Source organism: Sitophilus oryzae, unplaced genomic scaffold (genome assembly GCF_002938485.1).
Source record: "Sitophilus oryzae breed Bouriz unplaced genomic scaffold, Soryzae_2.0 scaffold_1518_pilon_pilon, whole genome shotgun sequence".
NCBI lineage: Eukaryota > Metazoa > Arthropoda > Insecta > Coleoptera > Curculionidae > Sitophilus > Sitophilus oryzae.
The window spans coordinates 1,125,206-1,152,706 of record NW_022146190.1 but is presented as its reverse complement, the minus strand read 5'-3'; the positions used below and the strand labels follow the sequence as shown (position 1 = coordinate 1,152,706).

General features: G+C 32.5%; 2 protein-coding genes across 5 annotated transcripts; both read right to left on the bottom strand.

Moving 5' to 3' along the window:
- Window positions 1–522: 522 nt before the first annotated feature.
- LOC115878576 lies at window positions 523–27,501 on the bottom strand. Of its 4 annotated transcripts, XM_030895108.1 has the most exons (3): window positions 27,227–27,501; window positions 9,572–10,688; window positions 523–937 (listed from the first exon to the last, which is right to left on the bottom strand). In XM_030895108.1, the coding sequence occupies exons 2-3, from the start codon at window positions 10,673–10,675 to the stop codon at window positions 602–604; spliced, it is 1,440 nt and encodes a 479-aa protein (XP_030750968.1). In that variant the 5' UTR covers window positions 10,676–10,688; window positions 27,227–27,501; the 3' UTR covers window positions 523–601. The 4 variants fall into 4 exon arrangements, with proteins under 4 accessions (XP_030750968.1, XP_030750967.1, XP_030750970.1 ...); XM_030895107.1 differs by lacking the exon at window positions 523–937 and having other exon boundaries at window positions 9,104–10,688; XM_030895110.1 differs by lacking the exons at window positions 523–937; window positions 27,227–27,501 and adding an exon at window positions 25,053–25,327 and having other exon boundaries at window positions 9,104–10,688.
- Window positions 20,776–21,714, bottom strand: LOC115878594 (putative nuclease HARBI1). The gene has a single exon (XM_030895143.1). The coding sequence runs from the start codon at window positions 21,712–21,714 to the stop codon at window positions 20,776–20,778; it is 939 nt and encodes a 312-aa protein (XP_030751003.1).

The following is a 27,501-nucleotide window of genomic DNA, read 5'->3' as shown; positions in this document are numbered from 1 at the left end:
GTTGGTTAGATGCGCCTTGTAGGACAAAGTTCTATCCAGTGTGATCCCAAGGTATTTTGGAGTTGGATTATGTCGAATAATAGTACCATTAAATGATATTGTAAGCTCCCTGTTAGCTAGTTTATTATTTAGGTGGAAGCAGGTGCTTTCTGTTTTGCTGGGGTTTGGTGTTAGTCTCCATTTGCTATAAAAATCACCCAAAATCTCCAAATCGTTGGTTAGGATCTGTTCCGTAGCTTCTCCATGCTTTTATTACTTACTACCAAAGCTAAGTCATCAGAGTAAGAAATTTTTTTGGACTGCGTTACTGGCATGTCCGATATATACAAATTAAATAACACTGGAGCAAGTACGGAACCTTGTGGCAATCCATTTTGTAACGTCTTTAACTTGCTGGCTTTATCACCCATTATTACCTGTCTATTAAAGTCTGTCGCACAGCATGGTGTTAAGTAACTTGGCTAATTGTCAACTAAAATTCCATTTACTGATATAAATATTTTTGTGAAAAATATATCACGCACGGCTGCTTTTTTAAATAGTACAATATAAAATGTAATTATAAGTACAAAATTTTATACTATATCAACAAAACCAAACCTTATCTTGTAATTGTTAATATAGAATTTTTTGATTTTAGTCTTTGCTCTTTCATGTACGATACTGGTATTTCTTTCATATAATAATCACCGTACTGTGTTAATAATATAGGGAACTTAAAATTCTTTCCCTTAAATTTGAGTTCACAGAAGAATTTTCTCTCTTTGCGACCAGGAATTCTTGCAGTCCATATTACTTTGTCGTCGGTACATTTTAAAGTACAATAAACGATGCCCATCCTTTCGTTAACTAGGAAAAGCTCGTTATGTCTACTGAACACTGCAAACGACGACTCAAAGATTTTTACACTACTGTGAATTAAATTTAGATGACCGACCATTTGCTTGTAGGCACCTTTGAATCCACAGTCTTCTAATGGGCAAAATATACAATCTGTTTCGTGAGCGCATATATCTTCAAAGAGATACCTTATCGGGCAGCCATTCTTTTTTTTATTATATTATTTCAGTTATTAAAACTTTACGGTTCATAAAACTGATATCACCGAAAACATTTGTTATGCAATCTAAATTAATATCGAAATATCCTTTATCCACATGTATATTTTGCTTATCCAATATTTTGTCATTACTGTCGAGATGAATGTCAAATTTCAGTTTAGAGGCAATTTTTGCTGGACCAAGGTATCTTTAATTGAAGATGGTCTTCATTTAGTTTTGTTTGCAGAATTGAATATTAAACATATCAACGACAAATCATGTATATCTCCTTTTAACGAATATACATTACACACTTACATTATACATACTTTTTATTGCTATTTATAATTATATTCGCGTCCAGTCCGAATGTATTATCTTGATTTTTCTATACGTAGTACCGTCCCTGCGTGCACAATTTTAAAGCTATAAGCTAAATTCCCTCCCGCTAGTAGCGGATACCTAGGCTGGTAGCGGGCCGCTACCAGCCTACGTGGCGGCGCCGGACCTGGCGCGGCGGTCGGTATTCATTCGTCTTTCGTGCACGGTGCAGTGCGGATCGTAGCTCTCTGATTTCTTCGTCGTAGATCGATGAAGCCATTTTGTTTATTCTCTACTCATTTTGGATATTACTATGTAATATACGGTGTTCTACAGCTAGGTAGAACACAAGGAACAATATGTAAGTATTGTATAATTTTTATTTTTAGAGAAAAACGAAGTGGACGTAAATAACGGAATATTAGAATTAGATAAAAGAAGAAAACAATAAGAATATATATCGGACTGTTGTACTCTCAGTGAGACAAAGTTCGTACGTGTAAAGAATGTCCTTCTCCTTGTGAGAGAAATTCTCATTTATATAAGGTTCTATATCTCGCAGTCAAGAGAATATTATAAATGCCAAAGTGTTGCATCTCCGAGTGAGTCAAATTTCGAACTTTTAGAAGATGGCCATATGAGAGAGATTCCTTTTATAAGTCAATATTGATATCCCACTATCGAGAGATAAATTACAGGTATCACAGGTAAGTATCTTATAATATTTATTTTCAGGTAATTAAATAATGGAGGGAAATAACTGAAGTGGAAGCAAATCTCTAAATGTAGAAATTAGAGGCAAGGAGGAGACAATGGAAGTAGACAAATGGAGAAAGCAATAAGAATATCGTATATATCGAACTGTTGTGCTCCCAGTGAGACAAAGTTTCCTATTTAGAGAATGCCCTTCTCCTCGTGAGTGGGATTCCTATTATATGAGGTTAGAAATCTGGCTATCAAATAATATTATAAATGTCGAACTGTTGTTTTCCCAGTGACGCAAAGTTTCCTATTTATAGAGAATGCCCTTCTCTTCGTGAAAGGGATTCCTATTGTATGAGGTTCTAAATCTCTCTATCAAGAGAATATTATAAATACCGAAGTTGTGCCGAAGTGTTGTATCACCCAGGGAGTCAAATTTCTCATTTTCTCTCTGAATGGCCGTCTCCGTGTGAGGGATTCCTTTTATAAGTCATTGTTGATATCCCCTATCGAGATATTAATCACACGTATTACCGGTGAGTATCTTATAATACTTATTTTTAGGAAATTAAATAATGGATGGAAATAATTAAAGTAAAAGCAAATTTCGAAATATGGAAATTAGAGGCAAGGAGGAAACAATGGAATTAGACAAAAGAAAAAGGAGAATAACATATATATATGTATATATATATATATATATATATATATATATATATATATATATATATATATATATATATATATATATATATATATATATATATATATATATATATATATATATCGAACTGTTGTCCTCTTCGTGAGACAAAGTTTCGTACTTACAGAGAATGCCCTTCTCTTCGTGAGAGGATTCCTATTATATGAGATTCTAGATCTCGCAATCAACAGAGTACTATAAACGAAGTGTTTTATCTCCCAGCAATGAAATAAGGTATGAAACAAAATTTTGTATTTTTAGAAAATGCCTATCTCTGGAATGGATTTCTTTTTTTATGAGATTTTAGATCTCACTCTCAAGAGAATATTATTTATATATTTAGGTGCCAAATATTTGTATCTCCCAGTGAGACAAAATTTCGTACTTTTAGAGAATGCCCATCTCCGTGTGGGAGGGATTTCTTTTATACATTATCGATAGCCTTGTCGAAAAATTAATTACACGTATTACATGTAAGTCTTTTAGAATATTTATTTTTAGACGAATATTGGATGGAAACAAATAGAAGTACATCCCGAAATGTGGGGATTAGAGGAAAGGAGAAAACAAAGGGATGAGGAATATTGTATAAACACGGACTGTTCTTCGCCCAGTGTTCTTTTCATAGCGAGACAAAGGTTAGTACTTTTAGATAATCCTCTACTCCGTGTGAGAGGGATTCCTTTTTTAAGATATTCCAGAGCCCGCTATCGAGATAATATTATAATAACCGAAGTGTTGTTGTCTCAATGATACAAAATTTTTTAATTTTAGTGAATGCCCTTCTCCGTGTGAAAGGGATTCCTTTATAAATGACGTTCTCGGTATCGTAGAAGTAGATTTCACAAAAGAATTTCAAGTGATAAATCTAAAAATTTTAGACCCTCAAAAAAAAAACGATATATTTCAACAGGAAAACTCCTCCACACATTATATTTATAAGGCTGTACGTTCAAAAAGCAGGACAGTCGTTATTTAAGTGCCTCTATCTCATAACAGATCGAACACAAGGTCAGCAACTAGGAAGAGGAAAATAACCAAATCTAGCGATTTGTGCAGTTTGTTGGGGGAAGGGCAATCCAAAGAGACTACAAAACATTCGACTCTTCGATGATGATACATTCTTCTTCGGGAGACGAATTCAGTCTTAGCCAATGATCTGGCTTCAGCACAGAACAAGGTCCAACTTTTATATCTGAGAAAATATTTTAACTCCCTAATTTACCAAGGAGCCATGGCATGTCGCCTATCCTCTCCTGTGTCATAATTGTTAAGATGAAGTCCAGCATATTTTCGACATCAAACTCTTAAAAAAAAAAAAATATCTGGCTTATAAAATTTAACAATAGTCGTCGTAGACTCAATATTCTTTTAAAAGAAGAGAAAAATATTCATAAATATATCATGGAACAAATATGGACGGTTGTTATAGATACCGGACGCATAGTCCTAATGTGGTTGACGGTATCTTGTACAAAAGGTATCAACTATTTTTCCCTCTGAAGGATTTTCAAATGAAAATCATGAGGAAGAAGGACCTCTGGATAAATTTACGTTTGAACCTTGCTTAGAGGAAAACAACGGAATGTATCCAGATATTTGTGACAGATATTCGAATATGTCTTTACCTTCTTTCTTTGAAAAAGAAGGGGGTGATACATGAGGCACGAGCGGCCAATTCATTAGGTACCCTCCAGTTTGCTGCCTTGGCAGCCTCCCACCATAAAATAGGCGACAACCAACTTAACGTTGACCTCCAAGTCATTAAAAGTAATCAACTTAGCTGACCAGCTAATAATAATAACTCAAATATGTATATATTAATAAAATAGCTAATATCCTAGATTTTTCATAGCTAATAGCTAATATATATATATATATATATATATATATATATATATATATATATATATATATATATATATATATATATATATATATATATATATATATATATATATATAAAAAAAAAAACACGTCTCCTATTTTTCTCTATTTTGGCTAAAGAAATTTCTCTATTTTGGCTAAAGCTATTCTAATGGAAATGTAAGTTTTATTCTAAATCTTAAGAAACACGTAACTGTGTCTCATTTCAAAAGGAGGTCCTTATGATAACGGCTGTTAAATGCTAATTTGTTTATGTAAATCTTTGACTTTCATATGTTGGAATAGGAATACTCACCATCTACATTTAGAGTTTATATTTACCCATTTCGGTCTATAAAAGCAGTGTTGTGTTTTGGCCAATACTTTATACATTTTGACAAAGTGACAGACTTTGTGCAAATTATCGAAACAAAAAGTTAGTTTTTTCTTACAGCTTACAGTATATAATATATATTTTCTCCTCTACAATACACTTTCGAAAGAGATGATTATAGTAACATTAATGTAAACTTTCGCAAACTTTTTTTTCAGAATTTTTTCTTAAATATATCTGGATGGTTTCTCGTTGAAAGAGGCTTTTGTAAGATTGGATGTGTCTAAGGTTTACTGCATTAAAATTTTACCATAAATGTTCCCTAACAGTTCTACTTTCTTATCTAGAAATTTCGGAAAGAATAGACATATCAATTAAATCATAAAGTAGAAATAGTTTTCTTGCAGTTTTACGTATATAAATAGATTATATAATTCTTGCCGTGAACTGCTATGAAAAATAATAAATCATATATTGGTTTCACGTTTAACCTTAGTTATCAGAGACAGATGTCAGTTTGTTTTTAGTCAGTATATAATTATATATGCATATCATAGTTACTGAAAATTATCAAAAAAAAAATAAATAAATAATACAAATAATAATAAAACTTCTGGTATAAAATTGACACAGATCAATATCTGTGTCTACTTTATATCAATGTCCCACAATATCCATACCAATGTATGGATCGAAACCTAATTTATATGATGACTCTGGTTTAATTCATCGACGTAATTAAAGCATTTTGGAAAATAAATTATTGAGAATCTTAATTTCTTACTACCAAAGTCTAACATTCAAATGTTATCTAATATTAATGGCTTAAAAAGTAAGGCCTTTTAAATATTAAGCAATGGGTTAGAAACACCTTAAAAATATATATATCGGTTAAACCTCACTATAGTCGAGTTATCCACGCAGTTCTACATTGAGACAGGGATTTCTATCGACACGATGAGTTAACTGGTTTATAAAGTATAATTGAACAATTTTGGCAGAATCCTTTATGGAAGTGCCATCTTATGGGTTTCTGTCTCTGCTTAGTATGCATATATGTATATGTTAAATTGTCACAATTTAATAAATCCATGTATTGATGGCCGTTAAATTGGTTTCATCTTGGTTGCATTCAATAAACATATTTATAATTTCAGCTATTTTTGTCTCAAAAAAAAAAAATGCTTTCTGCACCGCATTCATTAATTTGCAACCATCAGTTCTTTAAACATCTACGTATAGAAAAATCAAGATAATACATTCGGACTGGACGCGAATATAATTATACGATCAAACGAACTTACCTGAAGTGAAGTTCGATCGTAATTATATGAGGCGTCCAGTCCGAATGTATTATCTTCCCACCCTCCCGTTTTGCCCCATGGTCGCTTGAATTAATGAATAAATCTTTGAAAAATGAATACCGACCGCCGCGCCAGGTCCGGCGCCGCCACCTAGGCTGGTAGCGGGAGGGAATTTAGCTTATAGCTTTAAAATTGTGCACGCAGGGACGGTACTACGTATAGAAAAATCAAGATAATACATTCGGACTGGACGCCTCATATAATTACGATCGAACTTCACTTCAGGTAAGTTCGTTTGATCGTATAATTCTGAATACGAGGATAAGAAATTTTAGTTTTCAGTACGCCTATAACCGAAAGCGAACGTCTACCTCCCGCTTCATCAGCGGCCATAATTGGATGGAATCAGGGATGAGTAAATATAAAGGACCCTAAAATTAATAAATTTTGCTCGGCTGCTGCAACACGTAAGAAATATTTATTGATAGATCAGTATGACAGAGAAGTAATAAAAAGGCCGTTTTTATGAATAACAAAATGGTATTTGAACATCATATTATAATTATATTGAATTGACAATAGATTAATTTATCAGCTATCCGCAGAAAATTGACAATAATAATAAAAACATGACACATGGCAATTAATATAATTCCAAATTAAAAATCGATAGGAGTTCTCATTCATAATAGTAATATAGATATATTTCAAAGAACTTTACTTAAAATTAACTTTTTTAATTTTGTACTAGTTTATAGCACTTGGTGGTATAACTTAACAAAATAATATCAATCATTAAATAAAGCATAAACGAACCAATAAATAAACAAAAAGGTTAATTTATTTAATAAAACGTACAACGTACGGCTTTGTATGCCGATTGTCTTGTGTATGAAGAATAAAGTCAACGTTTGTTCAGTACAATACGATATACTGAAAGAGAAAAGACTATAAAATACGGGAGAAAAATGAGAAGTTTATTACCTATCCACTTAATCCGGATCGGTCGACAATAGAATTTGTGATGTTTACAACATTATGTAATTAATTGATTATCGGTCCTATTATACTAGGTACTGAGGATGTACGTAACTACGTAATAGAGCATATTTTTTGGTTAGTTTATTTAATGAAGCGTACACACGGCTTTGGTTGCTGATTCTCGTGTGTCAACGTGTTCAGTACAATACGATATATTGAGAAAGATGCTGATGCTCTATTACGTAGACACGTACATCCCTAGTTGCATAATACAGATAATCTATTAATTCCAAAACGTACTAAAAGCGCAAATTCTGTTGTCGAACAATGTAATCAGTATGATTACAGATTAAATAATTATGGAGGTGCATATGAAACATTAAACGATTCATCATTGTGTTAAGTTATACCACGTAATTTAACAAAAAGATCAATCATTTAATGTCTCACTTCACACTGGCTCACTCCATTATTATTTAATACTGATTAGAATGGTCGACAATAGAATTTGCACTATTTACTACGTAATACAGCATATTTTTTGGTTAGTTTATTTAATGATATAACCGATAATGTACACACGGCTTTGGGTGCCGATTGTCGTTCACAGAGTCTATAGACTCTGTGATTGTATAAATGAACAAAGAGAAAAGAGCAAGAATTTTCCCAAGCCTATGAAGTTGAGCTCCGGATTAAGTGGATAGGTAATAATTTTCTCTCCCCGACTTACAAGATTGCCATAGCGATTCACTTCTAGACATGTAGGTAAATGATGCCTAAAATAAACGACCCAAGATTTTCTCTTGCCGACCTATTATCGTAGTCTTAAAGAAATTAGAATAAAATAAACTATGTTAAATTTATGATTATGATTAAGTGGATAGGTAATAATTTTCTCTCCCCGACTTACAAGATTGCCATAGCGATTCACTTCTAGACATGTAGGTAAATGATGACTAAAATAAACGACCCAAGATTTTCTCTTGCCGACCAGTATATTATCGTAGTCTTAAAGAAATTAGAATAAAATAAACTATGTTAAAAATGTTCATGTATACTACTGAAATGAAGATAATATATCTAAGCTAAATGTAATCTATTACAGTTGTAGTAAAATGAGTAACTAATTGTCGAAAATCCAGATCCAACCCTAGATGCCACATTTTTTTTGAAACGTCTACTTATGCGGTTTGAAATTTTGATGCAAAATCTGGCAATACCGCTCAGAAGACATGTACCCACCCATACCCACCCAACTTTTTTTCTCTTTTTAATACATTTGATTTGCCATTAAGCTGCCTACATCACTGTCTTACACGTTAAAATCCTATACACAGAGTTGACCTGTCCCGATGTGTATAAACAAAATGTGTATACAAAAATAACATTGTTATAACATTGGAAAACTGATCTTTATTTCCTAAAAATACATTTTTTAAATAAATCACATTTTATAAATAATCATAGACAGTTTAACATCATCGGCTCTATTTTATATACATAGGTATTTTGATAACTTAATGAGTCAAATAAAGTATTAATAAATAAAAAAAGTAAAAACTAATATAATCTAAAAAGTAAAGTTATAAAACTAATCATCATTTTGTGTCTAATTATTATATAGCATTTCTGAATATTAGTGCCAAATTAATCACTTCTAAAATTACATTATGTATCTCACGCTTCTTCATATTAACAAATTACTTGCCGTTAAAGACAGTTTATCAATCAGATGCTTTCAGTACATTTTCACACAAATATTTCTGAAGCAATTTATTTTGAGCTAAAATATTCATTAAAAAATAAGAGTTTTTTATGAACTTATAATGCTTATTACAAAAAATGGTATACGTAGTCAAATAATCCATTTATTGATATAATTCTTTTTTTTCAAAAATATATCACACACGCCTGCTTTTTTAAATAGTACAATATAATGTAATTATAGGTACAAAATTTTATACCATATCAACAAAACCAGACCTTATCTTGTAATTGTTAATATAGAATTTTTTGATTTTAGTCTTTGCTCTTTCATATACGATACTGGTATTTCTTTCATATAATAATCACCGTACTGTGTTAATAATATAGGGAACTTAAAATTCTTTCCCTTAAATTTGAGTTCACAAAAGAATTTTCTCTCCTTGGGACCAGGCATTCTTGCAGTCCATATTACTTTGTCGTCGGAACATTTTAAAGTACAATAAACGATGCCCATCCTTTCGTTAACTAGGAAAAGCTCGTTATGTCTACTGAACACTGCAAACGACGACTCAAAGATTTTTACACTACTGTGAATTAAATTTAGATGACCGACCATTTGCTTGTAGGCACCTTTGAATCCACAGTCTTCTAATGGGCAATTGTAAGTGCAAAATATACAATCTGTTTCGTGAGCGAATATATCTTCAAAGAGATACCTTACCAGGCAGCCATTCTTTTTATTTCGACATGCATACCGATATCCGTCACTTTTCTTTTCCAATTCGACGTTTCTATCTGGTGTAATTTCTGTATTACATTGACTACAATGCTTTTTATCGTAATAACAATCTTTACATACGTTGTGTCTCGATTGACAAACAAATATAGGGTTCGAAATATGCCTTTCGCAATTCGTGCACCGTAGTTCCAAATCTAAATCGCTTTCTTTAATGGATATCAAAGTACTTCCAGATCTCTTTGGACTGTTTCTCGTTTTTTCAGTTGCACAACTGCTACTTCGCTGAACAGTAACTTTTGGTTCTCGAGATTCAGTGTGCTCTATCACATTATCAGTCTGATCGTACCAAGTAACTCTGTTTGTGCTCATCGTGGATTGCTTTCTACAGCGAAATATTGATCCTAAATTTACTTCGTTAACAGGTGTTTCAACAGGAACCTCATTCTCCTTGTCATTTATTTTCAAGTCATTTATTATAATATCCGGAATAGGTTCCGTATTAAAAGATTTATCGTCCTCCAAAACAACTCCATCATCAGAGCTTGTACTTCTTGCTTCCTCGGTTATCAAAACTTTACAGTTCATAAAACTAATATCACCGAAAACATTCGTTATGCAATCTAAATTAATATCGAAATATCCTTCATTCACATGTATGTTTTGTTTATCTAATATTTTGTCACTACTGTCGAGATGAACGTCATATTTCAGTTTAGAGGCAATTTTTGGCGGACCTAGGTATCTTAAAAATAATTGAAGATGGCCGTTATTTAGTTTTGTTTGCAGAAGATATACTTCGGTATCGTGGAAAAATAAGAAACTTTCGGACAAAACAGACAAATTGATGCTAATTATGTTGTTAAGGCTTAGTAGATCCTCGTGTTCTGCGATAAAGTGTTCAATTATGTCGTTGGATGATCCTTCCCATGAGCAGGCGTATTTCTTGTCCGATGGACATAGATAAACTTTCGTCAGCATGATGGATACGTGTCTGAAACAATGAAACAAAACATCTATAAATATACTGTACTGGAATCATTATTAATCTAACGGTGCATAATTGTTACGTACTACAATTAAAAGCTTAAGATAAAATTTTAGTGAAAAAGATAAGATGACTTCCAAAATAGATATAATCTATCATATGTGTAACAATAGAATTAAATAAAATAATATAAAATATTAAAAAGTTTTATGACTACTGTTCTAAAGTCCTTCACAGTTATAAGAAATACTCTAGTTAGACTCTAAAATAATGCAATTATATTTAAGTCCTATTAATATATTTTTTGTCATACGCTCCCAAAAACAGCTATTTTACGGACTCATTTCAGTCCGTAAAATGTTTCTTTTTCGGCCTAGGCCGTAAAGGTCGTCATGGCAACCTTTATGGACTAAAATGTCTAAATTCGTTATTTGGTTGTTTTATTTTGTCATTCGAAATTTGTCACAAAATCACATAAAATTATACATATATTTATAATTAAATTATTAAATACTAACAATATCAAAAGCTAAGTTATTTGTTTAAAGTAAGTACCTAGGTACCTATTTAAAAGAGGCTTTTAAATTAAAATATTCTTAAATTACAGTCACAAACATTCAAACCATCGTCAATTTGGTCGAAATATTCCATGCTGAGAGCAGTGTTAAGTGTTAAAGAAGATATTTATATTGACAAATTTCCAAAACTTTTGCTTTTTTGAAGAGGAATTCGGTTGGTTACGAGCCTAAAAAGTCTAAGGTTTTGTCCATAAAAGAGATCGGTGATTTTTTGGCCACGGCTAGTGATGAAACTTATTTACTTACTAAGGTAAGTTTGCGATAATGATTTTTAAAATATATAGATGGTTTCTTATTCCATTGTATTTGATTTTTAAATTATTAAATACTAACAATATCAAAAGCTAAGTTATTTGGAAAAATAAAAATGAAATGAACAATTTTGTGCATTTTGAAAACTTGCATCTGCAATCGAAACGACTCCTCCATTGGCAGGTAAATTTACTTTCTGATGAGGTGGAGTAAATGCGAACGATGATGTACTTGGTAATACATCCGTGGAAGTGGTCGCGATTTTCTTTTCCCCCATTAGCAGTTTGCAAACTTTCTTCTTTTTCTCAATAGATTCTTCTATGTAACCTTCGGCCACTGTGGACGACCTAAATAATTATTGTTGTTTAGAACAAGATCGGAAAATATTAAAATTTTTACCTCCAACCTCCTAGGCGTTTCAGCGATGTAAAATCCACATCTGCATCTGCAGCAAGAGTAGCAGAACTACGTCGGAAACAATGACCTGTATATTCGTTTGGGTTCGACAACTTTAAAAATGCTGCTACAATCGATGGCATCTTCCCAAATGAATGAATGCCGACTCGTTGCACGGTGCATTTTCCTTTACGATAAGAGATGAAGACATAATCATGTGGTACATTTTTTGGCCTAAGACAAGCATATTTTCTATACAACTCAACTGGATTGACAACGTTCCCTTCGTTCACCACCGGAAACACTCTTTTGATATTAGTTTTTGTATCCGCAAGGGTAACTAAAAGGCAGCTGTTGTCTTTTTCTATGATGTCTTGCACTCGTAGAGAGTACAATTCTTCTCTTCTACATGCTCCACAAAGGCCAATGACAAGAGCTACCTAAAAATCAAATACAATGGAATAAGAAACCATCTATATATTTTAAAAATCATTATCGCAAACTTACCTTAGTAAGTAAATAAGTTTCATCACTAGCCGTGGCCAAAAAATCACCGATCTCTTTTATGGACAAAACCTTAGACTTTTTAGGCTCGTAACCAACCGAATTCCTCTTCAAAAAGCAATAAGTTTTGGAAATTTGTCAATATAAATATCTTCTTTAACACTTAACACTGCTCTCAGCATGGAATATTTCGACCAAATTGACGATGGTTTGAATGTTTGTGACTGTAATTTAAGAATATTTTAATTTAAAAGCCTCTTTTAAATAGGTACCTAGGTACTTACTTTTCGTGGAAATAATTTAGCAATACATCTTCATTTACAACGAATACGCCATTTTTGTCTTTCCATTCATTAAAAACATCATATTCTTTCTGGTAAATGGCACGAGACTTCACAGGAAGTAAATCCAACACGATTTCTTTGGCCTTATTAGCAATATGTTCGGGATTTTGGAACATTTTAAAATTGTTGATGAATTTGTGTGATTTTGTGACAAATTTCGAATGACATGTCAAAATGCGATGAAATAAACAAACTCGTTACTAAGATATGAATTTATAAGCCAACTTTTTCAAACATTATAATTTCAAATATGGAAAATTTGCAAATATGCGTTCTAAAAAACTGTAAAAAGCGTATGACAAAAAATAGTGTATGTAACACGTACCTAAATTATGTTTTTTAGGACTCATCTACTATTTCGGACTCGGCTAACGCCTCGTCCGCAAACAGTAATGATTCGTCCTAAAAAACATCATTTTAGGTACTAGTTACATAAATAGCTATTTTTTAATGAAGTATTATACATTATTATTTATAATTTTATATCTATAATATGTTAGTCTAATGGAGGCAGCGACTCATTTATATCAAAGCACCAGAATTCATTATTTACTAATGTCATGGAAATTCATTATAGGCCGTCAAATAAGATTTATTAAGGAAATCACTTGAAAAATAGTTTTGGAAAACTAATTATTGTTTTGATTGGTTCATTTGACGTGTACGGTGCCTCCCGTTGAATATATTTAATATTTAGCACACATACGTTAAATCTACAATTTGATGCTTAATCTGAAAAAATAAAAAGTTATAAGTGTGAACCACTTTGGAGAAACACACGGTAAGTATATTACCATTGTTCAACTTTTGATTTTAGCTATACTACTGAATTGAATTGAATAAGTGTGGTACTTATTCGATGCAGAATTCTTTTTACATAATGGCAAAATATTCCCTAAAATGCAACATTTCGGAACTATAAGCGAAAATCTGAAAAAGCCCAAGAGATTCACTATCTTTTGTGCCTTCTGGCTGTCCAACAACCGTGCAAACCTAGGAAACTTCTCTTTTACGTTAAATAAACCAACCAAAATAATAATTAGCTTTCCAACACTTTTTCCAAGTAACCTTTCTGATTGGATGCCTATTATCAAAGTTCAGTGACGTTAGTCAAATGGACGTGTTAGAACGTATAGGGTACGGGGGTATAGGGACGTGTTAGGGTATAAAGTTTCAAAAAACGGTCAAAAAGTGTTGTATGTAGTGATGTAATAGATCTTACAAGAAAATAAGTAAAAAAGTTCGTATAAATGTATGTCCTAAAATGCTCATTTTTAGAGATACAGTGTGTAGAAGTTTCATTTTTATTTCGATTTTTCCAAATAATTTCTGAAGTAACGTCAATATTTGGATGAAAATTAATTTCTAGGAGTTTTTTGACATGAGAGATCTGATTTTTATGTCAATATGACTCCTACTGGTAGAGGACGCCACCTACTTGTGGTTTAACTGTTTTGAAGCTTAATAACTTTTTGTCCGTACCTGTATAAAACTACCGAGGGAAAAAAAATACATCTCTGTGACTTTCTACGTAAAAAAATATGTCTTTGTAAAAATCGCTACGAGCAACCGTTCTCAAGATATTTAGAATGGAAATAGTCAATACGTGTCATTATTGACGGAAAATAAACACGTTGAGTAGATAGTTATTTCACTGAAATAATAAACTTGGGAAATTTTTATTTTTTTTACATGTCGTAAATGTATATTTTTTTACACAGTAGTTTTATACAGGGACGGACGAAAAGTTAATACTCTTCAAATCAGTTAAAAATATGATGCGGATAGTAAGGGCGAACTCAACATTTTGTCAAAATTGTTTTTTTCCGTAATTTAATTTTATATTACAATTCCTACCTCATAGAACGGTCGAATTGTTGATTTCACCCTTGCTTCGCCTTCAAACAAGCACTTTGAAATAAACGAAAGTTTCAGTTATGCGATAGCTAAGCGGGTAGTAAGGGCGAACTCAACAATCTCGCGCTGAGCCGATATTGGCAGCGCGTGACTGATTCGTTTAGTAAGCTTGCTTGTCATTTTTTGCAATAATAAAACGTTTAATTAAAAATAAAAATAACGTCTAGATTCAATAAAGGTGTTCAAGAAATTTTTATACCGGTTAAATTTTAATTGTCAGGTAGCGTCAGAAAGGAATTGTCTTTATGTAAGTACTATTAAAGTAGATCTTAAATTCTCAGCTTATACCGGTTTAAAATTTAAACCCTTTAGTGAATCTGAGGTTGACATTAATTTCTTTAATTATACCTAAATTCTAGTCCTATGGGTAAGAGTAAAATGTAAAAAAATACACAAATAAAATTCTTAATCAAAATTTTATTTGTACCTATATTTTATATACAAAAGTTATGAAAAACCCTATCCTATGCAAATAAATAACGTGTTAGTACAAAAACATAATATAGCTCTTTTGTTGAATTCGCCCGTCTGCTAATTTCTTTAAACTCAATTTTCTCAAAAGTAGCTTTTGTTGAGTTCGCCCTTACTATCCGCAACGCCTCATATGTAGGTGGCGCCATCTACGATATCAAAATCCCAAATTTCTCATGTCAAAAAACTTCCAGACACCAATTTTCATCCAAATATTGACATTACTGCAGAAATTATTTGGAAAAAATCGAAATAAAAATGAAACTTCTACACCCTGTATATCCGAAACTAAGCATTTTAGGACATACATTTATACGAACTTTTTTACTTATTTTTATGTGCAGAATATGCTGCCGAAATTTTCAGAATACAGTTCGGACCACCCTGTATACCGCGGAGAGTTTGGAATCAGGGTAAAATAGTTTTCATCCAAATTAGCTCGTCAGCAAAAAGAGATGTTAACTTAAAAAAATTATTATTTGTAAATCTATACAATATTAAATCTACCAAATAAAAATCGAATGTTATTGAATTAAATACATAGTATCATTAAAAGTAGTTGTATTAACAATATTTTAATTTATTTTGTTTTGCAATTAAATTATGTCTTAGTGAAATTTACTAAGACATCTTTACTAAGACATAAGATGTAAATGCAAATATGTCTACTTTAGACATATTTACTAAGACATAATAATATTTAATATTATTAGATATTTAAATAAATGGAGTTATAAAGTTTTGAAAATTGTAAATTTATAATCTTAATTGTTTACAGAGTAATTTTTGGTAGAAAATAGAAAATATGATCCTTTCCTTTAATAACCTAACAGCCTAAATTATTTAGAATGAGAATTAAATAATTTTTAATAAAATACTCTTCGTTACTGACCTTAACTATAATAACTAGGTATATTTTTCCAGCTAAAAATACTTTACTGTTTGAGTTGAAAATTCTTTATGATTGTTTACTAAAGTCACCAAATATGAGAAAATTTATATTTTTTCATGTCAAAATGACATTGAAAATAAAATCAAATAAAATTTGACACTTTAAACGTTGTTGCGTATTTATGCAACAATCTCTAATTTTGCGTTTATTAATTTAACAAATTTCGACACTTATTTAAAAAAATCTATACAATTTCTTTAGATGTTGTACACAATGGTTCAGTATTAATTCTAGAAGAATTTCGGAATTCTATTTTGCCGTGTTAAGGAAAGACACTTGCCATAACTATAGTTAAGATTCGAGTGTGTAATTAAAACGATAAAGGGCGACATGCCAATGTAATTAACTTGCCAAAATATTAAATAAGTATTCATTGATTTTTCATCAAAAAATATAAAAAAGATCCTGTAAACATGGGTGCAGAAATGCATAGTTTTAAAGTTACTACATCTTAAAACTTTTAAGAAGTAGGTCTTTTTAATAATTACAATAGGTTCATTTTAAGATATTTTCTTGCAATCCATGTCACAAATGGGCGCTGGTGAGACGACTGCTGACTTACAACAATAGTACCGTATGATCGAAAAAAAATGGCGTCCAGTTGGCTTGGAAATGACGATCGATTACATTTCTCTGTGGACATTTCCCATATAAAATGACAGCGATCTTCATTTCATAGCCATCGCTGACGCCGTTTTTATTCGATCATACGGTATATGTATTAATATAATAGTATATTAAACTTTGTATATTATTAGTTATTATTTTTATTTAAAAAAAATTACAAATAGAGGGACGACATGTTTAGAAACGGCACAGTCTCATCTTCCGGCCCAAGATAAAATATCATAACTAACCTAACCAAATTATAAAACAAAGTAAATGAACTAAAAAACTTCACAAAAACAGCCAAATTAAACAATAAAGTCAAGTAAAAAAAGACAAGTACAAATTACATATAGTTAAAAGTATTACAATTGTTTAATTATAAAATTGTCAGAGAAAGTTAAAATGACAACAAACTTTTTTATTTCACCTATTTTGACAGACTTTTCAATAATGCTTCTTTTCACAAAAATCCATTATGAAGATATATAGAGAGCCTGTGATATGACAAAAGAGCCAATTAATATATGGGAATAATATATTATAACATCCAATATTTTATAATTATTAATTACTCATCACAGTTGAACTTGAGAAAACATCATTAATAATATATGAGCATAACCCAATATTTATGTTTCGTTAATTAAGTCTGGCTGCTGGTTTTCAGTTATTGAAATTATAGGTTATTCTATCGGGACATGCAAAATAAGATATTAAATATTAATGTCATTTTTAGTGAGCTAAAAAAGACTAATTAATCAACAGCGTGCGGTGTATAATTTTAGTACAAAATTAATTAAATTATAAAATATAATATTCAAACTCGGTAAATTTGTAATCAATGCCAATTTACTAATATAATAATGATCGAATAAAAAACGGCGTCAGCGATGGATTTGGAATAAAGATCGCTATCATTTTATACAGAGTAAGTTCTAAATCAATGAAAATATTTTAGGGGTGGTATATTTCGACCTCAGAAACGCGTCTATAAGGTGTTTTTAGCGAAAAAAATTAAAATTTTGATTTTTTTCATAAAAATTAGGGATTTTTTTAAATTTTAGTTAAAAAAACAAAATATCTTCATAATATGGCAACATAGGTAATAGAGTAATTTTACAAGAAAGAAAACTCAGCGGTTCTCAAAATTTAAGCGAAAAATCAAATTTTTTAAAATTTTCAAAGTAAAATATCTCGGTTATTTTGGACTTGGAAAATATGTTTCTTTTATCGAGATCTACCAGCCCAGAAAATATTTGCACTTATTTAAGACTCATCCTGTGTATAAAGTTATATAGGGAATGTCATCGATCAATGTCATTCCCGAGCCAACTAGATGCTTTTTTTCGATTATACGAGACACTGACAGTATCAATTTGCAAACTTATTGAAAATTTAGCTTATTAAAAAATTGGAGGTAATTTTTTTACTAATTATAAATGAAGGGTAAAGGGGAAAACATCGTCATTGAATTTTTTGGAAATGAAATAATTTTGCACGAAAATAAACTACACAATCCAATCGGTACATTTGAAGGTGTAGAATCCAAATTCGATCTTATTGTTACGTTTTTGTTTAGTTTCGAGTGGATAATTTAGAGTCTAATTTATTTAACACAATTAATTTTCACTAACTAACAAAAAATTAAAAAGAAAATCATGTTTTACTAATTATTGACCTTGAACCAAGAAACAGCCTGGCGCATCTCCACCAAAGTGAAAGAGAGGGAAGCGAGAACCCCTTGAATGTAGAATGTTTAGGGGGGGAGTTAATAATCGCGATCTTACAAATCTATTGTGTGTTCTCCTTTCTTGAGTTATAACGAGTTATAACTCATCATACAGTCTCGGGGCTTTAATAAAAGCCAGTATCTGATACGGCTCCACATCAGCCGTACCAAAGTTCATGGCACGAATGGTCGTCGTCTCGGTGCACTCAGTGATAAGGTGTTCTGGTGTTTCCCCATTTTCCTCACAGAATCTGCATTCGCCGTTGTTTCTCAGCTTCAGCCTACTGAGGTGTTTGTTGAGTGTCCTGTTAGAAACTCCGTGACAATCCGAATATTGTTTTAACTTAAATCAAGGAAAACGATTGATTTTTCTCGGTCGAAGTTCTGAAGAACTTTTACGAGTGTCTTAAGCCGTTGGAGGATACCCATTCCAAGTTACGGATGGAGTCTTCCAGATTTTTCAGTTCCGCTTTCAGTTGGTTCCCGTTTGGAAAACAGAACGGTTTTGGTCCAGTTAGTGGAGTGTTCGCTCCTTTCCTAGCTAGATCATTTGCTTTTTCATTGCCTTCTATCCCTTTTTCATTGCCTTCTATCTTTGACCAACTTCGAATTGATGGTTACTGAGTTGAACGTGTTTACTGCTGCTTGACTATCGGATAGGATGGCAATTTCCTGTTTTTGATAGTTCCTATGTAAGATAAACTGTACGCATCTTTCGATAGCGTAAATTTCTGCCTGAAGGATACTGTGGTAGGTGCCCATTGGTTCGGAGTATTTAGTTTTCGGCCCAAATACTCCTATCCCTGTCTCTGCTTTGGTTTTGGAAGCATCAGACCATACCACGTTATGGTATGGTCTTTTATATGCTGAGTAAGCGTTTCTTCCTTCCCAATCCTTTTTATTACTCAATACTACAGTGAGGTGTTTGTCAAAGTTGTAAATTCTTGGTGTGTCATACACACACAGTTGTAGAAGTGGAATTTTTTTTGAGGGTGTTCCAAGCCCCTGACTTGAAAATTTTCCCCCTTACCACTGTTATGGCATGGAGAGAAAAAAACCAGGATGGAAAGTCGTCCAACACATGGAGGCAAGCAGGGACGTATCACTAGGTTTTCCAGAACTTCAATGTAAAGATATCGCGTTGGCGAGTCATCAACTCGAGGGAGGAGGGCCATGGTCAGGTCTTCACAATAGAAATTGGCCTTAAATCCAAGACAGCAATAGAGAAAGAGGGATATATCCTCTATTAAATATTTGGGATAACACCGGTATCAGGTCTAAGGAGAAAACAAGTTAAGTCCGGTGGAGAAAATGGAGACAGAACCTCCACCTCACGGGTACCTCAGCCAGATACAAGCTCCTTTACAGTAAGCACAGAGGGCCAAACCCCAATTGTGGAAGGGTGTCTACTCTCGGTGGATGTAGATGTCCACTCCTCGGAGGATGAACATCTTTTGTCAGAGGAGGATGGGAAATATCCTGCCCTCCTATAATAGAAAAATCCTCATGTATGATGAGTTATAGACTATATGACTAGTTATAACTGAAGAAAGGGTGACGCAATAGATCTTTAAGGTCGCTGTGATTAACTTTTTTCCCACTCATTCTACATTTTACAACTATTCATTTCTATTAATTTGCTTATTTTTATGATATACTGAATAGCCATTGGAAGTGTGTAAACAAGTTTAAAAGGGATAAAGGATATTTTTGAATAACTTGTTCGATGGCGGGATTATTTAGGCCGACGTTATACAAAAATGACAGAAAAACAATATGCTTGTAAGTGGAAATCATACACCACTGTCACAAATTTGTACCACTGTTTACTAATTAATCACTAATTTCATATTATATTTCTTTATTTGAGTATTTATTAATTTTGGAACTAGTACATTGGTTACATAAATATATTACACATGGCACACAAAAATATGTAAATCTATATATAAATTTGTTTTAGATAAAACGACCTAACTTAATTCAATTCGTAGAAAAGATTGCGATGAACTTACAAGAGAATCAAAATTTAACTAGAAACGTACAGTTCATTTGTTTCTTATCATTAAATATTTGATTATCACGATTCATACTTTGGCAATGTTTTCCAGCTGTCATATTATATGGCGCATGGAGCAGCATTAATTGAAATAGAAGTATAATAATTGCATTTGAAAGACAGGTCGGAAAACAACACAAAAACAAAAATTCTGTCAATTTTTGTAGGCGATATTCTGTGAATTAAAGAGATTTAAAAAAATTAATTTCCTATTTTCTTTTTAAACTATACTGAACTACACTAAAATATTAGACCGTATTTATAAAAATGAAGCATTTACTTTCAAGTAAAAGGTAGAAGCAAAAGGTAGAAGTAAAAGGTTTTGCTACAATTCGTATTTATAATCTCTACCTTTTCCTTGCAAGGAAATGCTTTGGATAAATAAAGTAAAAGGTGCAGAGATACAATTATAACTTTAGGAATACTGGTAAATTTCACTCTGCATCCATACTTTAGAATAGGAAATCGCCGTTTCAGTTGCCCAAATATATGCTCAATTACAACTCGCTCTGATTTAAGCAGCCTGAAGGCTATCTGATATTCCTGGAGGGGGTTGGAATAGGGAGTCATGAGACATGACATTATACCATACCCACTGTCCCCTAGTAGTATAGTGTTTCTTGTTCTGTTCATGACTTCACATACTGCCGAATTCTTCCATATACGAGAATCATGAACTGATCCAGGCCAACTTGCATCTCTACTAGTTATAACACAATTCTGGTCGCATGTAGCCTGCACATTAATACTGCTAAAACCTTTTCGATGTATATATTCGTCTCCAAATTGGGCTGGCTTTAAAATACGAATGTACATGCAGTAAATAACCTCAATGGCTGTTGGGAAGTGGAACCTAGTCAACCACTTTTCTTTGGCCTGCATGATTTGATTTTCTGTGTTTGGGAACCGAATCCATTCGCCAACCGGTTGTACAAGCTGCTCAAGCACCTCATGGTATATTCTGGACACTGTGGGCTGCGTACATCCCAATTCGTCAGCAATTCCGCTCTGGAATTCAGGATTCGCACAATAACGCAGAAATACTTTCTGCACAGGTGATAGGGCTGCTCCACGTGTTTCAAGATCCGCGCCAAGAAAGTGGTCCGCCAACCACATCACATTCTGCTCCTCAAATGTAAATAACGTTTTGAAATCTGATTCACGTGACGTATGTCTTGGTTTGTAGTATTTTCTTGTACGTAAATGCACAATATTAGCCATAACAAACACAACACTGAAACCACACAACCACAGATTACTAGGTAGATGTTAACACATAAAAACACACCTACAAATAGACAATTTTTTACGTTCCGAGCTGTTTGATGGTTGGCCAACTACTGAAAAGATTGAGAAAAGGTTTTGTGAACCTAGATTCCTTTTTTAGAAGTAAAACCTTTATTTTTTAAGCAAATTCTTTTTTTTATAAATACGAAAAACAAAAGACCTTTTACTTTAAAGCAAATCATCGAAGACTTACCTTTTCCTTCACTTTTCTTTATGCATATACCTTGAAGGAATTGCTTCATTTTTTGTAAGCAAAAGGTACGGTTTCTTTTTATAAATACAGCCTATTATCCTTACTCTAAAAACACTTAGTTTCTAATGAGTTATTAAACTTCAATAAATTTTCTTCTCCAAAGAATATTTTTTTGAAAATAAAACATTTTAAAATAAATAATAGCTCGAATAAATTTAAAAAGAGCCCTACACGCAACGATATCTGAGATATTTGAACTATATCGTCCTTCAATTCGGTCCAAATCTCAACGTGTAGTGGCGGCTTCGATAAAGCTGTACGCACACTGGTGCGATCACGGCCGCGATCACGATCACGATCAGGGCAGCGATAACATGAGCGATCATTCTAGCACACACCAACGCGTTCACGTTCACCGCCGTACCTATATGTAGTGCACCATCCTGTAGGCCATCATAGGTATAAATTTAAAAAAAAACAGTCTTAAATATTTACTTACAATATTTAAACTTAAACAATAAAAATGTATACATATATGTATTATCCAATCCAATTGCAACTCCAATTTTGTCTCAAACTTTTTATTTTTAATTCTATTATTTTTATTTTTGTAACTTCGATCGGATAAATCATATAGAATTTTGTGTATTTTTACATCCTTAATTAGTTGCTCTGTTAACTCCATTTCTAAATTGCAACAAGAAAAACACACAAAATAACGGAAAATTCCTATCAGTTGGGCCGCTTGGAGATCGTGATCGCGGCCGTGATCGCACCAGTGTGCGTACAGCTTAAAGAACTAATCGAAAAGATGAGATCTGCGATCTTTCAACATGCTGAATATTTTTAACTGCATACATACCACAGATTTGGCGCGAACTGTACTAGGCTATAGATTGACGAATTTATCTTTTATAAAATCTTAACGTGTAGTGGGAAAAGATCGCTATTGATTTGGTCTTAAGACCTCGGAGATAAAGTGTCCAGGACCGTACGCGCCGGCTAGAGATAAACAGTTTCATAGATTTTAGAGATAATGTTGTACGCTTTATTGTATTTTATAATAATGAATATTTTTAACAAATCAATTAAGTGCAACTTAGATTTGAAGATTATATTATATCGGCTTTATTAAAAATAGCATACGTGCTTCAAAGTATAGTAACCTAGGAATACTTTGTTTACAATACAGGGTGCTACAAATTCGAGGTACGAGCATTGGTATCTCGGAAACCGTAATAAATACGAAGATGGATAAATTGGGGCGAAGTTGCGCTTTGGACTGTTCACCAGGATGCAATCAAAAAAGTTTTAAAAATTTCAAGTATTGCTGAGTTTTTTTGGAAAAAACGGATTTTTTTGGAAACTAATTTTATTTTTTCCTGTTGTTACTTTTTAGAAAATCAAAAAACTAATTCCACGTTCTCATAGCCACTTTATTAGGGCTATCTGATAGTATTTTTAGATTTTTAAATTAGCTGATAATTTGTGAGATACAGAGGCCAACTTCATTTTTTTAAATACGGACCTGCATTTTTTATTCCAGATTTTGAAAGAACTCACTCTTCTGAGTTCAATTGTATGCCACACTTTATACTTTTTTCCGACTCTGTTTTTTTAAATTATTTAATCTGATTATATTCATCGCAACAATATTGATCAGTGCTAATTAACATTGAATAAAGAAAATTGAGCCAATTGAAAGATTCAAATAAATAATATCCAGATCAGCAATTTAAATATATTTTTATAAAATTTTTAAAAAAAATATTATTTTTAACTTTTCTTATTGTGAATTTGAAATTCTCAGTGTACGATCTAATAATTTGCATAATATTAATCGTAGTTATTATGAATAAATTAACTTTTACAAACTAGTTTCTAATGCTTTACATAGTCTACATGTTCGACATGGTTACCACCCTCCCTATTGCACAAATTTATTTTTCGTTCGATTTTATTTATAGATTTTGAATAGATCTTCTTATACTTTCGAATGCGTTTTGTACTCTTTATTGTAATTGCCGAGATGTGTTGATTTCACCTTTTTGTAAAATTTGCACCTGTCGAATTACTTGACGTCATCAGACGGTCCAGGGGTGCAACTTTGTTCATGTTTCAAAGCGATAGCTAAGTAATTTTGTATCTTGAGGCACTATGTTCAGTAGCAACATCGATTCGTAGCGATATTCTGATTTCTCGCTTTGTGGCGAGGCGACAGTCTAGACCGTGTCTCACACGTGTGCAAGAGTGTGATAGTGATACCATATTTCGCAGCATTTGAGCGACAATAGTTTTGCAATGAACATAGTACCGATCTGGTATCGACAACATATATATCGACATCCCTTCTAAACGATCGGTTGCTAACTTGAACAAAGGTGCACCCAATACCTCGCTGACCATTATACTGCTCTACCATTTCCAAACAATCTTCCGGGGAAATGATTTGATTGATTATATTACATTTTATTTATATTATTTTTTTATTATATTATTGCATTTGATTTTCCGTATTCAACCCACGTCACTGTTAAGTTTGAAAGCTTATCAATATTGTAACGATGAATATATTAAATATTAAAAAAAAACAGAGCTGGACTTGAAATTAGTTTAAATAAATTGTGTCCAAATTTCCAAAACAAAAAAAAATTAAGTGTAGCATATCACTGTACTCACGAGAGCGAGTTCTTTCAAAATTTGAAATAAAAAACGCAGGTCTGGATTTAAAAAAATTAAGTTGGCTTCTGTATCTCACAAATTATCAGCTGATTTGAAATTCTAAAAATACTCTCAGATAGCCCTAATAAAGTGGCTATGAGAATGTGCAATTGTTTTTTTGATTTTCTAAAAAGTGTCGACAGGAAAAAATAAAATTGATATTCAAAAATATCCGTTTCTTCGAAAAAACTGAGCAATCCTTGAAATTTTTAAAACTTTTTTGATGGCATCTTGGTGAACATCCCGAAGCGCAACTTTGCCCCAATTTAACTATGTTCGTGTCTATTACGGTTACCGAGTTACCAATGCTCGTACCTCGAATTTGTAGCAACCTGTATATATCATCGGGATCACATACTCATTTTCAGCTATCTTCCTCCTTTATATATAGCGAGGACACACTTCTTCCATTAATTTGAGTGCATTTATCTTGTTGTTTTGTTTGGTACCATTTTAAACCTGCTTGTTTCGTAGTTCCTTAACTTAGATTAGATTATTTCCTAGATCTTTTGCCACTGTGTAATTTTAGTATTTCATAGTTTGTCAGTCTTGCCCGCTAGGTAATCTTTTCTTCTGCTTTATCTATTCTATCATTTTGTGGACAGTTTGGTTTGGTTTGCAGTGGAAACACGTGGTTCAACACATTGAGGGTGCACAATCTTAGGAAACAAATTCTCACCTAACTACGCTCAATAAAAATTCTTTTCAGGGTCCTAAAATGGTCAATCTAAAGCCTAGAATTAAAGGATCTTATGGTATTAAAAAGTTAGGACCAAAAAACTTATTGTCTATAAAGGACGTTAATGCCATTTTTAGCACGCTAATGTCATCTTTTGTAGTTCGCGAAGTTTTTTTTCTCTAGTCATTAATTTTTGAGCTTCACAACTGCAGTGTATCCAATTTTCCTGTGCTTTACAGACTTTCTCGGTTTCTCGCTTGAGTAAAAGTACATAGACGCGGTTTTCACATTACTTTCCTTCTTTTTTATGAAACTAAATTTGCAGCACACAAATTTGTTCTAGCCCTTTTGGTTGCTGAAGTACAGGGCGAAATTGAAATTAATGCATTTTTTGACTCCCCTCGTATATCGGTTATCTTCTAACTTATCGAAAAGTTGAAAACTGAATCCCATAGGCTTTCTCAAGTAGAGTTCAGTGTCGTAACTATTACGACACTAAAGCAACGGCCTAGCTACGTTGAAACACCGGTTCCAATTAGAACACCGAAGTTAAGCGACGTAAGGCGATACTAGTGGATGGACGGGTGACCAGTTCGAAACTCTCTATCGTGCTGTTGTCCTATAAAGGCAAAAGTGTAAAATCTATTGACACACACTGCTCATTCACGCCGGTTCGAGGCCGGATGAGATCGGATATCTCGTGAGTAAGAGTCGATTTAAACACTTGCCAAGTCAGTAGGCCATTGACCATGATATGGCCGAGAACTGCGGTTCGGATTCCGCGTAAACAAAGTAGACCCCGTCCAGATTAGCCCTGGTAGCAAAAAGGAGACGTTAACTGAAGTCTTTACTTTATTACGACACTGAACATTAACACATTCTTAAGACCTAACTCAAACTTATATTTTCTTAAATGATACATTATTCAAATATTTATAATATTTGATTGTTGAATAGGTGCTTCCATTACAAACTAAATAAAATAAACTATCATGGTTTTACATGAGATCTCCTAACGTTTTGTAGTGAAAGAATTGCCTTACTAGATAGTAGTAGCGGCTAGACACCTTACTTTTAATGCATAAGACTATTTCGAGATACTTCATTATTTCTTCCTTCCGTTATACAAGCTTGATTTTCATGCATCCGTTATCCGACGATACGATATCAATTTTATTGGTTGAATTTAAAGACTTTGATTGGTTAGAAATGGTTAACCAATCGAAACTTTTAAATTCAACCAATAAAATTAATATCGTATCATCGTATCGTCGGACAACGGATGCATGAAAATCAAGCTTAATCCGTTATCTAAAATATTAAATTTTTTTTTATCTAAAATTCAAAATTTTAAGTTTGTGAAACTTCTACCTTAGAATTTTGATGATCGGTCAGTGAGTCACTGTCAAAATGCAAGAAATTCGAGTAGAATTGTTATACATATTTTATTGCCATTAAATTTATGTTCTAGCAAAACTACTGTTAATAAATGGACACTAAGAAGCTTATCACTTTCAATTGAAATACAGTAGCTAGTGCAAGACAATATTGACGTAAATACTTGCGTATTTACGTCAGGTTACCTGTCTCTTGACATAATATTGAGATTATATTATAGCATCTTTATTTTTTTTGGGTTGAACTCAATTGGTATTAATTTATCACAACATTTATGCGTGAACAAGTATATAGATTGTTTTTAATAAGAAGAATTTGAAATAACAAAATGACACTTGAATTAGTAATGCAAGTCCGACATAGAGTTCGCATTTTGGATTATTCTTAAGCTATAAAAATTACTTTTATTGAAGATTTATTAACTAAATTAAAATATGTCAGAACTATTTACTTACATTTTATGTATCTTTAATCCATAACAACTTTACACGCCGATAAGTCTGTTTTAGTTCACTTTATCTTTACCGTCTATGGTACGGTAAGTCCAAATATCGAGGCAAAAAAAAACTAAAACAGCGAAAGTCACGCTGGCCAGCAAAACTGGTAACGGCACACATTAAATTGATAAGGTGGAGTGTTTTCGGTTTACCTGCGATAATTTTTATCAAAAGATTATAATGGAGTTATTACTATAAACGAAGGTTATTTGCCAAATGTCTATAGCTTTCAG